Source organism: Moschus berezovskii, chromosome 5 (genome assembly GCF_049115385.1).
Source record: "Moschus berezovskii isolate FMDL1 chromosome 5, NW_MosBer_1.0, whole genome shotgun sequence".
Taxonomy (NCBI): Eukaryota; Metazoa; Chordata; class Mammalia; order Artiodactyla; family Moschidae; genus Moschus; species Moschus berezovskii.
In genome coordinates, this window is record NC_142464.1 from 78,305,382 (window position 1) to 78,320,132 (window position 14,751).

General features: G+C 36.2%; 1 protein-coding gene across 17 annotated transcripts in view; it reads left to right on the forward strand.

Annotated features, from left to right (window-relative positions):
• Positions 1-14,751, forward strand: part of FIP1L1 (factor interacting with PAPOLA and CPSF1) — a 71,269-nt gene that overhangs the window by 12,984 nt on the left and 43,534 nt on the right. For 15 of the 17 annotated variants that reach the window (XM_088836339.1, XM_055435051.2, XM_055435053.2 and 12 more), the window contains one exon: positions 6,806-6,915. In XM_088836339.1, coding sequence (XP_088692465.1) covers positions 6,806-6,915 — 110 coding nt within the window. The remainder of the gene's footprint in view (positions 1-6,805; positions 6,916-14,751) is intronic. The other 2 variants (XM_088836337.1, XM_088836338.1) reach the window with 1 other exon arrangement.

Genomic DNA, 14,751 nt, shown 5'->3' on the forward strand with positions numbered 1-14,751 from the left:
TTTCTCAAAACCTGATTGTAAACTCTTCTTCCTTTACCTTAAGTCTTAATTCTTGATTCTTGTGTTGAGTGACACTGGGATAAAGACTGGGAGTGACTTTTAGTTTGAGCTATACACTCAGGGAATTTTTATGGGCAGGAACTTTTCTGTGTCCCTTTTGGGGCTTATAGCCCTGTCCTCCAAAATACTGCCTTATGCAATGCATGTGCTATATCCGCAGATGTAGCCGCTCTGCTGGACACAGTTCTGTATAGAGAATTTAATTTTAATTTACATCCTACTTTGGGTAAGTATTTGGTTCTTGTTCTGCTGTAAATATTTTGGAAGTGTTTGATGTCTCTCTTATTTTAAATGGTCATCAAGTTCTTTTTGGTGATACCTACTTATTTAGACGTTTAATATATTGTCTTTTACAATTGCAGTGAATAGTTAGAGAAGTTATCTTGATGAGGAAATAGTTTGTTGGCAGTGGTGCTTTTCATTTTCTTCCAACAGAAATGAGGACTACCTTTTTAAACTTCCAGTTTTTGTATACTTTGTGTTTTCTTGCAGTAAACTTCTAAAAGTAAAGAATAAGAAGAAACTGTTAGGGTATGGTCTTTTATTGAAGGTAGCCATTGTGAATAAGTTATACATACAGTCTATTGAAAAATTATTTTGAAGTTTCTTTTGATCATGTGAGAGGAGATGATCCATTCTGATTTATTTACTTCTGAAGGAATAAGGACTTGAATTTGATAGGTGTAGTCAAATTACTTAAGAAATCAGCCTTATTGAATCAGAGAGTTAGTTCTTTTTGGAGAATAGAAGACATGGCTTTGTAGGGTGTAGTTTAATTTTAGAAAGCCTAGAAACCAGGAAGATGAGTTGGAGGAATTACTGCCTGTTCGTGATTAGGAGAGTGACTTACAAGTAATACTGTTTTGGTGGCAGTGTATGGTGTAGTTGAATAAAGTCCAAGCTCTTATCCACTTCTCTACCATTTTGAACTGTAATTATTAGGATTGGTGAGAAGGAGATAGAAGGAAAAAAACTTGCCCAGCTTTATTGACATATCCGAATGCCTTCATTGTGCCCAGCCCTGTGCTACAGTAAAACAGTCTTTGTGTTCAGGGAGCTCATGATCTGAGTGATGTGTACATACAAACTGATAAGCATATTGTATTGTGAAAGTGTTATATTGGTGTACTGACAAAATACAATAAGGAGTTCAGAGGCGAGAAGGGGTTATCTACCTTGCAGAGTCTAGAACAATTCAAATAGGACGTGATGAAAAATGAGTAAGTTTGCATTACTAGGAGAGAGGAGAGTGGAGAAGATTGTAGGCAGAGAAGACAATGTGAACAAAACCAGACAGTGTGAAAGAAGGGTTGAGAATCGATGAGAGATAGAGGAGAGAAGCCTGGAAATGGTAGAAATGATGTGAAAGACTAATCTGCAACTAACCTACAGGTGTATGGATAGGAAGTAGGAAGCCATTTGAAAGTTCTTGGGTATAAGAATAGCATAAGCAAATCTGGTTTTCAGAAAAAAGAACTGGTAACCAGAGTGAGCCGTAGAATATAAAGGGGGGAAATGTGAGTCAGAGTCCAGATAGGAAACTGTTGGAGTACTATAGGTACAAAATGATCAAGGACTGATACTGGTGAATGGACAAAAAAACAGGTTTTTTAAGTTATTTTTATATCTAATACAAAGATTTTTTTTTATCCTTGGTCATCTGAGGGACAGCCAATCAGCATCTTTAAAATAACTTTTTAACTTTTTATTAAGTAAATTTTCAAACATACTAACAAATAGATTTGTTGTTTTTGTTTGGTCACTAAGTCTGTCAGACTGTTTAGGACTCTGGAGTGGGTTGCCATTTCACTGTACAAATGAACGACCATTTGTTTATTATAGAGTCTCAAGTGATTTATTAATGTTTTAACATTCTTAAAGTCTTTTTGTACACTTCAGCATAAAGTCAGTTGAGTATAAAAACAGTTGTACAATTATATAACTGGGAGTGAGGGCAAGAAAGAAGTGACTAGTAAGAATGGGCAATATGTATAAGAAAAATTGACCGCAGCCTTCTCTTAAAATATTAATGTTTGTGTGTGTACACCTGCATAGGTTCTCTGTGGAAGCATGTGTGAGCTTTGTCACCGTTGTGAATTTAAGATGTGTCGGTCTGTTATCCATTGTACCAAGCATTTATTTGTACCTTCTTAATCTGGAAGTATAAATCCTTCATTTCTGGTGTATTTTCTTGTTATTTTTTTTTACTTTGTCTTCATCTGTCTTTTGGACCTCTTATTCAAAAATTGGATCTCCTTATGCTGATTCCTTTTTCTTTTCCTATGTCTTTGTTTTCTATTATCTGGAGATTTCTTCGGCTTCAGAGTGCTTCCATTCACTTTTTATTTGTACTGTTATGTTTTTGAATATATAAGAAGATTTTTCTTCAGTATTTAACTGTAGTGTCGATTCTTTATTTTCTTTAAAAAAAAAAAGATTTATTTTTTTTACCTGTGGTTGAGTCTTTGTTGTTGCCTGTGGGCTTTCTTTAGGTGTGGCGAGCGGGTCTACTCTTCTAGTGGTGCAGTGGCTTCTTTTGTTGCAGAGCACAGGCTCTAGGCTCCAGCTCAGTGGCATGTGGGATCTTCCTGGACCAGGGATCAAACCAGGGATGAAACTGGTTTCCCTTGCATTGCAAGGCGGATTCTTAACCACTGAACCACTAGGGAAGCCCCTAGCATCCTATTCTTATTCCCACATGCAGTGATGCAGTATTTTTTTCTCCCTTTGTCTCTCAAAATATCTTAGTGGTAGATTGATTGTTAGGTTTTCTTTTTGTGCAGGGTCTATTTTGTCCAAGTTGATCTTTTAAGTTTGTTTTGGCTTTTGCCTTTGACTTTTCTCAAGTATTTGTTGATCCCTGGCCATTATTAACTCATGAGAGTGTAGGCCACTGAAAAGACAATTGAGAGGTCTGTGCATATGGGTGGAACTTGCTGATTGTATACTTGACTGTAGGGTTAAGCATTTTTCAGTCTCTGATGGTCAGTATCTTTATCTTTTTGGGTTTTTGTTTTTGAAATCTGAGTTTTCAGAGAAGACATTAGTCTCCTGTCTGAGGGCTTATGTTTATACTTGACTAGTTGAAATGTTTTGGAAACTAGAGTTGTTAGTTCCTGAATGTTTGCAGGTCTTGCTGTGAAAATCAATATGTCTTTGCTTTCTCATTGCTGACTTAGGATTCAGATTCTTTGGTTTGCTCAGATACTTTTTTTTTCATCTGCTTTCAAAGTCCTGACTTTTGTTGTCGTGGCAATATTTTTGTTCTTGTGAGTTGAAACAAAATTGTAATAATTTATGTGGTTTTCTACTTTTCTTTTTTATCTTAACGTATGGTGTTTTCCTGGGAGAAAGCAATGGCACCCCACTCCAGTACTCTTGCCTGGAGAATCTCATGGACAGAGGAGCCTGGAAGGCTGCAGTCCATGGGGTCGCTGAGGGTCGGACATGACTGAGTGACTTCACTTTCACTTTTCATTTCATGCATTGGAGAAGGAAATGGCAGTTCACTCCAGTGTTCTTGCCTGGAGAATCCCAGGGACGGTGGAGCCTGGTGTGCTGCCGTCTATGGGGTCGCACGGAGTCGGACACGACTGAAGTGACTTAGCAGCAGCAGCATGGTGTTTTCCTAGGTTAATAAAATTTTTTGATAAATAACACTTATAAATAGTTGCATAGTCCTTTATTTGGGTGTTTCACAATTTATTTTTAGATATTACAATATTATTTTGTAATATTAAGCTTGTAAATAATGCTATAAAGGGCAGTTGAAGGAAATTTTACAAAATAAGTTTTGGCATAATTTGATAATTTGAGTAAATAGCTTCTTAAGGTTATTGACTTCAGTCAACTTTTCTTTGGATACATAAAATCTGACAATTTTTTTTTATAAAATCAGTCACGATGTCTTAGAGTTGTTTCTTTTTTTTATAGTCTTAAAATATTAGATCATGTGGAAAAAGTAATCTCATTATGTTCTGACTAAACAAGTTTTGAGTCTATTAATGCTGAGTGCAACATTTGAAGATAAGGTGATAGTGCTATTGCAAGTTGATTAGGAGGGTTGCTAAAATGGTGAAGATTTTCAGAATTGTTTGAGTATATTATGAAGAAATTAACAAGAAAAGAAAACTAAGTTAGGAAACAGCAATTTTTACATGTTTAAAAATGTACCATGTCTTCCTGTTACCTTCTCTCACTTTTTCCCATATTATACTCTAATTTTTACTCTCTTCCCACCACCCCCTACTTCTTTCCCACCCTCTTCCTTTCTTCTTCCCAGTTTTCTTTTTTTTCCCCTCCTTCCCAATTTTTAATTAAACATTGTGCGAGAAAGTTTCTTAGGTTAGAGTGGAAAGGGGAAGTAAGCATTTATAGACATAGATTTTGTGGTTTTAGAGATTATCTGACTTAATGGGAAAGATAATTAGAAAATCATGGCAAAAATTACATTGTTGCAAACTCCCAGCGGGCTTCCCTTAGTGACATTTAAGCTGAGTCCCAAAGCCAGTCAAATAGCAAATATATTTGAGCACTAACTGCATGCCAGGCGATATGTTTAGGCTCTTAGGATATAGACTTGAGCTAGATGACATCCATGTTTTCTAAGATCCTATGTTATAGTAGCAGCAGGCAGACAATAAATATAAATAAGAAGACTTTAGATAATGATACTAGTGAGAAATTCTATGAATACAGAATAGTAATATGATAGAGATGACATGATGGAGACTGAGATTGTCCATTTCAAGGAAATATTTGAACAGTACTTGAATGATTACAAGGAGGTTGTCATGATGATCTTATAAAGCCAAAAGACTGTCTAGTGCAAAAGCAACATTAAGGAGGAACTTACCTATTAAAAAGAACAAGAAAAAAGGCCATTGTGATTGGTTGTTGTCAGAATAAGTTGGGGAGGTAAGGCAGGGCCCATACCAAAGATTGCTTTGACTGTGTATGGAGGATGGGCTTTAGAGAGGTGAGATCAAAGGAAAGAGTCCAGGTAATGTAGCAGAACAGTTGAGATGTGGTGATGGGTTTGACCTGAATTTTAGTAGTGAACATAATGATAAGTGGTTAAATTTGGTATATACTGTCAAAGTAAAGTTGATATCGGATGTGCATATGTATTGGCTAATTGCTAAGGTTTTTTCTTTTTGTTTTTACTAAGCAACTCGGTAGATGATGGTGCCATTTACTCATAGTAGGAAGACTTGGAGAGGATGAGATTGGTGGATAGAGGGAAGTCAGTAGCTTTGTTTTGTCCATATGAGTTTGAGATGCTTGTTAGACATGGTAAGAAGCTAGGTGCTCAGGAGTGCACTTGAGACCTTAGTGTCAATTTTGAGTATTCTTCACATCCCCAGGAAGAGCAGCACGTTTCTTTGTCTATGTTCTCTTAGGATCTTTTTATCCCAGTTATTTATTTCATAACAGTTACATTGTTCTGGGGCTTCCCTGGTGGCTCAGAGGTTAAAGCGTCTGCCTCCAATGTGGGAGACCCGGGTTCCCTGGGTCGGGAAGATCCCCTGGAGAAGGAAATGGTAACCCACTCCAGTATTCTTGCCTGGAGAATCCCATAGACGGAGAAGCCTGGTAGGCTACCGTCCACGGGGTTGCAAAGAGTCGGACACGACTGAGCGACTTTACTTACTTACTTACTACATTGCTCTGATGATCTGTGTGTCCATATTTTCCCACAGTATGGGATTTTGTTGTATTTCTCTGTGGTCCCAGTTTCTGGTACATAGTAGATACTTAATAAATATTTGATGAATAAATCATGTTTATTTACCCTGTCACTACATTCTGAATTTTACCTGTCACATGTCTAACAAATCTATTTCTGTCTTTCTATTCTCATTATCTAGGTGCTGATCCTCATCATCTCTTATATAATTAGGATTTAGCATTAATATTTGAAAATAAGTTCCACATGTTTATTTGACAGATAGATGGTTTCTGGAGTTAATCAGTGGTTTGAATATAGCAGAGTCAAGGTGTCTGGAGTTCTCTTGGCCTTTGCCTTATGGGGAAGGAGAGCCATACTGAATTTAGACTGAACAGGGGTAGTAGAATTTAAATAGGGCTTAAGAAAGTAGAGATGTTTTTAAGTACAGGTCAGCTTGAACTTTGTTTAAATTTAATAAATAACTATGATTTTAAGATAGGAAGATGAGTATGAAAGCCAAAGAGCATAAAATTTTCACCAATCTAAAGGAGTATGATTGGACCATACTCAAGGATCTGAGTGTGTAGGAGCACAAAGGATGGGCAAATATGGGAGAAATTATGGAGTTAAGTAGATTACTGGTTTATAAGCTAATGTAAAGAGTAAGAAGAAAGATTAAGGAAGCAGATGACTGACTTCAAGCTTCTAAGTGTACTGAATTCTTCAAGGCCTTTCTTAACTCTGAAACGTAGAGTATTAAACAAGTACCTTGGACGTATTTATAGTGAGTGATTTGAGGGAGTTTATGAAAGTCCTTAAGAGTTACAGTTTATTGGACTTTTAAGTGATGTTAATTTGAACTTTTTAGTAGTTGGAAACATTTTGATCCCACGATCCATGTTTGGTGCCTTCCACTTAATGCTTTTCTAAAATAGGTTTAATTTTATTATATATTTGGCAACAAAACATTTTTAGTATTGAATTTGAAATAAAACATTATGAATTTATGTCAACATCTTTACTGTGTTATCTTTCCGTGTTTCATTAAACAAGCTAATAACCCTTTTTTTTAAGGTACAGCAGGGAAGAACTGGAAATGCAGAGAAAGAAACAGTGCTTCCATCTACAAAAGCGGAGTTTACTTCTCCTCCTTCTTTGTTCAAGACTGGACTCCCACCAAGCAGGTTAGTAAGACACTGATGATTTAGTTTATTGAAGGCATTGGTTTCTTCTCCTTGAGTGCTATGTAAAGTATGAAATCTCTGAATGATACATCAGAAAACTGGACCCTTCTATTTGGTTTTTAGTACAAAACGAATTCTTTGTGAAAAACTCTTCTCAGTGTTATTTCATCTAAAAAATCTAGGTAAGCAAGGAATGAACCATGGTGTATAGTTATATGTGTATATACAAAGAGACTAATAAATAATCTCATATTCGGGAAAGGTGGTGATAAGAGTGGTCTTGCTGTTTTCTGTGCTTATTGTTCTTTCATAAAGAATTATTGAACATCCTCAGTCTAGAGCGACGGCCCTAAAAATGTTTACTGATTTTAGTAAAACATCATAGAAATTTTAGCCTGAGGAATCTTTCAAAATTAAAGCCTTTTTTTTTTTTCTTTCTTTGGTTTGTTGTGATAATACATAACTTTAAGTTCCATAGGGTACCAGTTGTAGGAGGCAAATATTTTGGCAAATGTCCTTTTAACTTAAGCATAACACGTGATTAGCCTGTTACCAGGGAAATGATAAAGGGTAAACCAAAAGTAGGGAAGTTTGATGTCAGCAGGTTAATCTTGGGTTAGATAAAGATGACTTAAATCAGTTATTTCTATGAGCCTGAAACAAGTCAATAACTCAGTTGTGACTAGTTCTCAGCCAGATCATTTACCTTTTGTGTTACTTATTTTATATAGTTTACTGGTTTTGTCATTATGATATTTCATACTGTATGACTGTAAGAAGAAAACATGTAGTTTAGCTCTAAAATAAAATTTTAAAACTTTCAGCCAAAGTTAAAGGTCATAAAGCCATCTCAGATTTTGACTGTCTTTTCTCAGTTTAACAGTTAGAAGTTGTGAATGTTTCTGAATAAGGCTTTTTAAACTGAATGTGATCTCATAAAATGTTTGTATAAGAAGTTATGATAAGTGACGAATATTGGTTCTTTTAATACATAGTATTATTTTGTTTTTTTCATATTTTACATGAGGCCAGCTTTCATTCATTGAGTTTGTGGTGTTATACACTCTAAAATGGTGTAAGAGCTTGGACTCCAGGGCCAGACTTCTGGTTCAGTTTCTGGTTGTATTACTTACAAGCTGTGTGTTATTGGGTACATCCCCCCGCCGTCTTGTCCTTTCACTTCTTAGTCTATAAAATGCAGTAATAATATTACAATAATACCCTCAATGTATATTAAATGGATTAATTTATTGAAGGTGTTTAGAATAGCAGTGCATACATAATAATTATTTTTAGATGTCACTATCATGATTAAACTAATTGAACTTTTAAAAGTCAGTAGCAGTTTTTCTGTATTTTGCCCACTTCTAATAATGCACCCCCCCACCCTGCTTTAAAAAATTGGATCAAATTATGTAGGACATTGTGCCACTATAAGGGTTTTGACTTTTCCTATACATGAAATATGTGGGGAGTCTCCATCAGATTTTGAGCAGGGGAATGAAGTAATCTGATTTGGGTTTTTTAAGTCTCAATTTAATTGCTTTATTAAGCTGAGATTACAGAGGGATTCAGGGCAGTAATTGGGAGGCCAGTTAGGAGGCTGCAGCAATTGTCTAGCAAAGATAATGGTAAATTGGACCAGGGTGGTAGTGGTGCAGATGGTGAAACCTAGTCAGATACTGGATACATTTCAAATGTAAAAAGATCATTTATATCTGAGGCAGAAGACTATAGGAAAAATTTCTTTTGGAGGGAGAATTTCAGAAGTTCAGTTTAGGACATGATAAAATTGAGATGTCTTCTAGATATATGAGTAGAAAATTTTCATGGGAAATGTATAAATGGATCTGGAGGGGAAAGGTATGGAATAGAGGTACAAATTTGGGAGTGATCAGTGTTTAAAATAGTATTTGTTTGAGTGTGTGAAACTGAATTATACTGTGAAAGAGTCAAGTATTAATAGAGAAGTAATAAGTGGACAGAGCCTTGAGGCACTTCCATGCAGGTCAGAAAAATAAGGATGGACCAGTAAGTAAGAGGAGACTAGTAGAGATGAATGACTAATGAAATAAGAAAACCCAGTGTACATCTTAAAAAGGATGTATTTCAAAGTCGGAGGAATGTTTAACTATCAAATAATAAGAGGACTGGGGCTGACTTTGAGATTTTAGAATGCAAAGATTGTGGTGATTCTGACCAGAATCATTTTGAAGTGGTGTAAAATGAAGATTTTAGAAATAATTTTTGGAATGGATTCAGGAGACAACAGGAGGGAAGGAATTACAATGAGACAACTAGGACGAGGGATTAGAATGAACAGTTTTTTTGAGGTTGTTTGTTTTCCTTTTGAGGGTATGCCGTCTATGGGGTCACACAGAGTCGGACTCGACTGAAGTGACTTAGCAGCAGCAGAGGGAAATGTGGGATTCTTTTGACAGTATCTAGAGGGAAATGTGGGATTGGGAGGAGATTTTTGTTTGTTTGCTTTTGCCAAAACGGAATTATAACATGTTTTTATACTCATGAGAATGAGTTATTAGAAGGGAAAATAATAACGTAAGAAAGGAGACATTACCGTTGGTAAAGCAATGTCCTTAAGGTCAGAGCTTGTGGATGTAGTGTGGAAGTGAAGGATTTAACCTTAGGGAGAAGCGGAGACAATTCACTCATTGTAATAGGAGAAAGGAGAGCTTTCCTGGTGGCTCAGTGGTAAAGAACCCTTCTGCCAATGCAGGAGACACAAGTTTTATCCCTGGGTTGGGAAGATCCCCTGGAGTAGGAAACAGCAGCCCACTCCAGTATTCTTGCCTGGTAAATCCAATGGGCAGGGGAACCAGGTGAGCTACAGTCCATGGGGTCACAAAAGAGTCAGACACAACCTACAGACTGAACAGCCATAGGAGGAAGGCCAGGATTCAGTGAAGGGGTGGGGGGAGGGGGGAGGGGCGTGGATAGTTAATGGTGATGGGAACAACTGAAAGTTCTCTTTCTGATTGCTTCAGTTTTTCCCAGCAGCATAGGATGCAGACTTACCTGGTAAAAGTGAGAATAATGGAAGGGAGTATTGACTATTTGAGAGGAGAGGAAATGATATGAGATAGTTATTTAGAGGGTGTATGAATAAACTAGGGAAAAGAAGTGGGATTGCTAGGCAGTTACCTGGAGGGAAATGTGGGGTCAAGTGAGGGCTTTTTTTCCCCCAGATGGGAGAAATCACAGCACTTTTATATGCTGATAGGAGTGAATTAGAAGAGTGAGAAATTGGTGACACAGGAAGAGAGACTACATTCCGAACTGTTCTTGAGTTTGATGGCCATAAGTTGAAATGAGACCAGTCAACTTGTTTGGGTGTGTTCCTCTTGCCATTGTCAGGTGTTCATGTGTTCATGAAGAGTGGCTGGAGTTGGATTTAGCAGGAGTTGAAGTTTTACCAGACATGTATGACAAAGGGATATAGAGAGGGCAAGGAAGGTGAGAGTGTACTTGAGAGCATGATTATAATGATGAATCACGGATCCAAGGAGTGATAAAGGGACACTGGTGGATATGACACAGTAAAAAGGATGCAAAAAAATGATGGGAAGAATTAGCTGACTCATCACTACTACTGAAAAGAATGGGTAACTACCACCATTGTAGAAACAAACCCAACATGTCAATACTGTCACTTTTGGATACCAGAGAACAGTATTCATTGCTCGTTAGAAAAATTTGTTTTTGGGATTCATCTTCACTTGATGAAAAGGATACTTTTCAGCCACTGTGAAGTATTCCTCTAAATAAATATTTGTTTTTTATTCTTAAATATGTACAAAGTGTATCTGTTTTATTCTCTGTACGTATGGAAATTAGATGTTTTTGAAAGTAAGCTTCTGTTGACTTTAGGGAGAAGACAGTGAATGTCTTTTAAGTCATAATAGAGACTGCATAGCAAGTATTCAGCAGTAATGAGGTTACTACTGATGTAGTCACTATTTCTTTTTTTAAAATGTTAGATTATCAACATATAGGTGACTGATAGAATGTTTGCATAGAAATTATTTTTTAATGGTTCTTTGTACTTTGTCGTAGAAATGTTGGATTTTTGACTTTCTGTACTGCCCAGCAAATTGACATAATTAAATAAAATGTTAATATTGAACGTATCAGAATGTTTTGCTTAGTCTTTAAAAGTTTTCATATAGAACAGGAAACAGAACATTACCATTACTACCAGAAGCCCCTTTTGTGCCCCCTCATTTATTGTTTTCATTTTTTAGTATTGAAAAAAATTCAGACTTATGAAGAGGTGTAGGAAAAGTATTATACACAGTTCACTCAGATTCACTCATTATTAACTTTTTGCCATATTTGCTTTATAATTCCTCTGAAATATTTTTTCCTGAATCATTTGAATGCTAATTATAGACATTGTGTCCTTTTCCTGTGACTACTTCAATGTATATTCCTAAGAACAAGGACATTGTGTTCCATAATTACAGAGAACAGTTAAGGAAAGTCAGAACATCTAATAATGAAACAGTACTTTAGTATATAACCAATAAATGTTGCTGATTATTATATTTCAATAGTATCTGATAATTCTTTTCTTTCCTCCTGGATTTAGGGTTCAGTCTACTATTATTCATTACAATTAATTCTTTTGTCTCTATTCTTTGATCTAGGACAGCATGAGCATTCTTTGGGTTTGTTGACATTAACTCTTAGAAGAGTTCTATCTGGTTATTTTGTAAATCATCCTTCAATCTGGTTTTGTCTGATATTTTTGTAATATTAGGTTTAGGTTTTGCTTTTTGGACAGGAATACTACCTAGGTAATGCTGTGTTCTTCTCATTGAGTTAGTCTCTAGGTGCTTGATGTCAATTTGTCTCATTATTAGTGATGACAACTTAATTACTTAGTTGTGGTGGTGTCCTTTGGGTTTCTACAAAGTTACTGTATAAATAAGTAATCTGTGAGGAGACTGCATCAATATTCTGTTTGTCTTTGAACTTTTCCAAGAATTTTAATGTTCAGTTATGATTTTGATTTAATCAATTACTACTTCAAAATAGTTATTGTCTGTTATTCCTCTTATATTTTAGTTGGCATTCTGCTTTAAAAATGAGTTTTCCTACCTCCCTCACTTATTTATTATTAGATACAGTTTTTATTTTATATACTTGAGAGAGTGTGTGTGACATTAATATGGCTTATTAGTTTGTGTGGATACCACACACACACTAATTCATACTGATTCTCAAATTATTCCAAATTTAGTCTGTGGGAGCGTCTTTAAACCAGCTCCTATGACCTTTTGACATGTCCCCACCATCTCTTTTTTTTGATGATTTCTTTATTTTCTGGTACTTCTAGATGTTTTAGTCTTGTCTTGTACTTTCCCTGCCCCTTCCATGGAAGCAACCATTTCTTGAAGGGATCCTGATGCTTTTTAGTTGGAAATGGTAGTTAGAAACTACAATCTTGGCACTAATTATCTCATTGCTATTGAGGTGTTATAGTCTTTCTAGTCTAGTCTTTCTTTTCAGCACTCAGAGCTCGGAAAAAATAAGCAGTTTTTAAAGGGTTGGCAGGAGTGAAGTCGTTAACACAAGATAAAATTAGCTTTCTTTACAATTCTACTTTGAACAACTTTAGTTATTTTTCAGAAAACCCGGGTGCTTTTCACTATCTGAAATAAAATTTAGGCCTCTGAGTCACTCTTTGTTGTTGTTCAGTAACTAAGTTGTGGCTGGTGCTTTGCAACCCCATGGACTGCAGCACACCAGACTTTCCTGTCCTTCACTATCTCCTGGAGTTTGCTCAGATTCATGTCCATCAAGTCAGTGATGCCATCCAACCATCTCATCCTCTGTCATCACCTTCTCCTCCTGCCCTCAATCTTTCCTAGCACAAGTCTTTCCCAGTGAGTCAGCTCTGCATCAGGTGGCCAGAGTATTGGAGCTTCAACATCAGTTCTTCCAATGAATATTCAGGACTAATTTCCTTTAGGATTGACTGTTTTGGTCTCCTAGCAGTCCAAGGAACTCTCAAAAGAGTCTTTGCAGCACCACAATTTGAAAGTATCGATTCTTGGGCACTCAGCTTTCTTTATAGTACACATCTGTACATTACTACTGGAAAAACCATAGCTTTGACTATACAGACCTATGTTGGCAAAGTGATGTCTCTGCTTTTTAATATACTTTCTAGGTTTGTCATAGCTTTCTTTCCAAGGAGCAAGTGTCTTTTAATTTCATGGCTGCAGTCACCATCTGCAATGATTCTGGAGCCCAGGAAAATAAAATCTATCACTGTTTCCACTTTTCCCCCTTATATTTACCATGAAGTGATGACACCAGATGCCATGCTCTTAGTTTTTTTGATGTTGAGTTTTAAGCCAGCTTTCACTCTTTTACTCTCATCAAGAGGGTCTTTAGTTCCTCTTCGCTTTCTGCCATTAGGATGGTATCATCTGCATGGCTGAGTTTGTTGATATTTCTCCCGACAATCTTGATTCCAGCTTGTCATTCATCCAGCCCAGCATTTTGCATGATGTGCTGTGCATGGAGCAGGGTGACAATATACAGCTTTGATGTTCTCCTTTTTTCTGTGTCCATTTCTAATTGTTGCTTCTTGTCCTGCACAGAGCTTCGTCAGGGGACAGGTAAGGTGGTCTGGAGTTCCCATTTCTTAGAACTTTCCAGTTTGTTGTGATCCACACAGTCAAAGGCTGTAGTGTAGTCAGTGAAGCAGAAGTAGATGTTTTTTGGAATTCCCTTGCTTTCCCTGTGATCCAACAGACGTTGGTGATTTGGCCTCTGGTACCTCTATCTTTTCTGAACACAGCTTGTACTTCTGGAAGTTCTCTATTTTTGTACTACTGAAACCTAACTTGAAGGATTTTGCACATTACCTTGCTAGCATATGAAATGAGTGCAGTTGTTTGAACATTCTTTGGCATTGCCCCGCTTTGGAATTGGAATGAAAATTGACCTTTTCAGTCTTCAGGACCTTTATAAAATTGGACACCACTGAATGTTTTCAATCTTTATTTCTAACTACAGTGCATAAACCCACTTTTCTTTTAGGTGGGTCTACCAGGTGTCTTTGGAAATATTATCTCCCTATTGTTTCTATGCTTATTTCTCATATCCATTCTCCATAGAATTTTGGTTTATGTTCATCTTAAATTTACAAAGCATACAACCTTGGATGGATATTGTAAACTCTTGAGTCTGTAAAACGGGAGTAATAATTTCTAGACTAAGGGATATAATGAGAAGCAAGTATGTTAGGGTATGAAAGTACATTGCCAGCACTCATCTATCTAAGCAATTATACTTTGCTTGACTAGTAATGCAAACTAAGAACCTTCCTAGTTTATCATTTGAAGTTTTAAACAAGGTGTATTTTGTGTAATGGGGGTGTATTTTGTGTGTCTTTATTGTTAAAGAATTTAAAGCTTTTTTCCTGGACAACTTGATGTGTGCTTTTAATTACTTTCACTTACAGACTTAAATATATAAATTATGATCAGATGTTTTGGTCACAGCACCTCAAGTAAAAGGAGGAAATCATGTCTAAATTTTATTTCTTTGATTTCTTTTCTTTGGGGGGTCTCCATTATATATTCCCTGTGAGTAGTAAGAATTTTCTAGTCAACTTGATAAAATTTCTTAAGAGAAAATAAACTTACTCATTCTCAAAAGGGTATTCATCTGAAAGTCAAAAATATTCTGACTTTAAAATACCCAAATGATAATTGATGCAGACCAAAATATATTATTTATAGTCTTAGAATAGTCTCAAGTTGCATATATTATTTTAATAGGTTATAGAATGCCAATTTG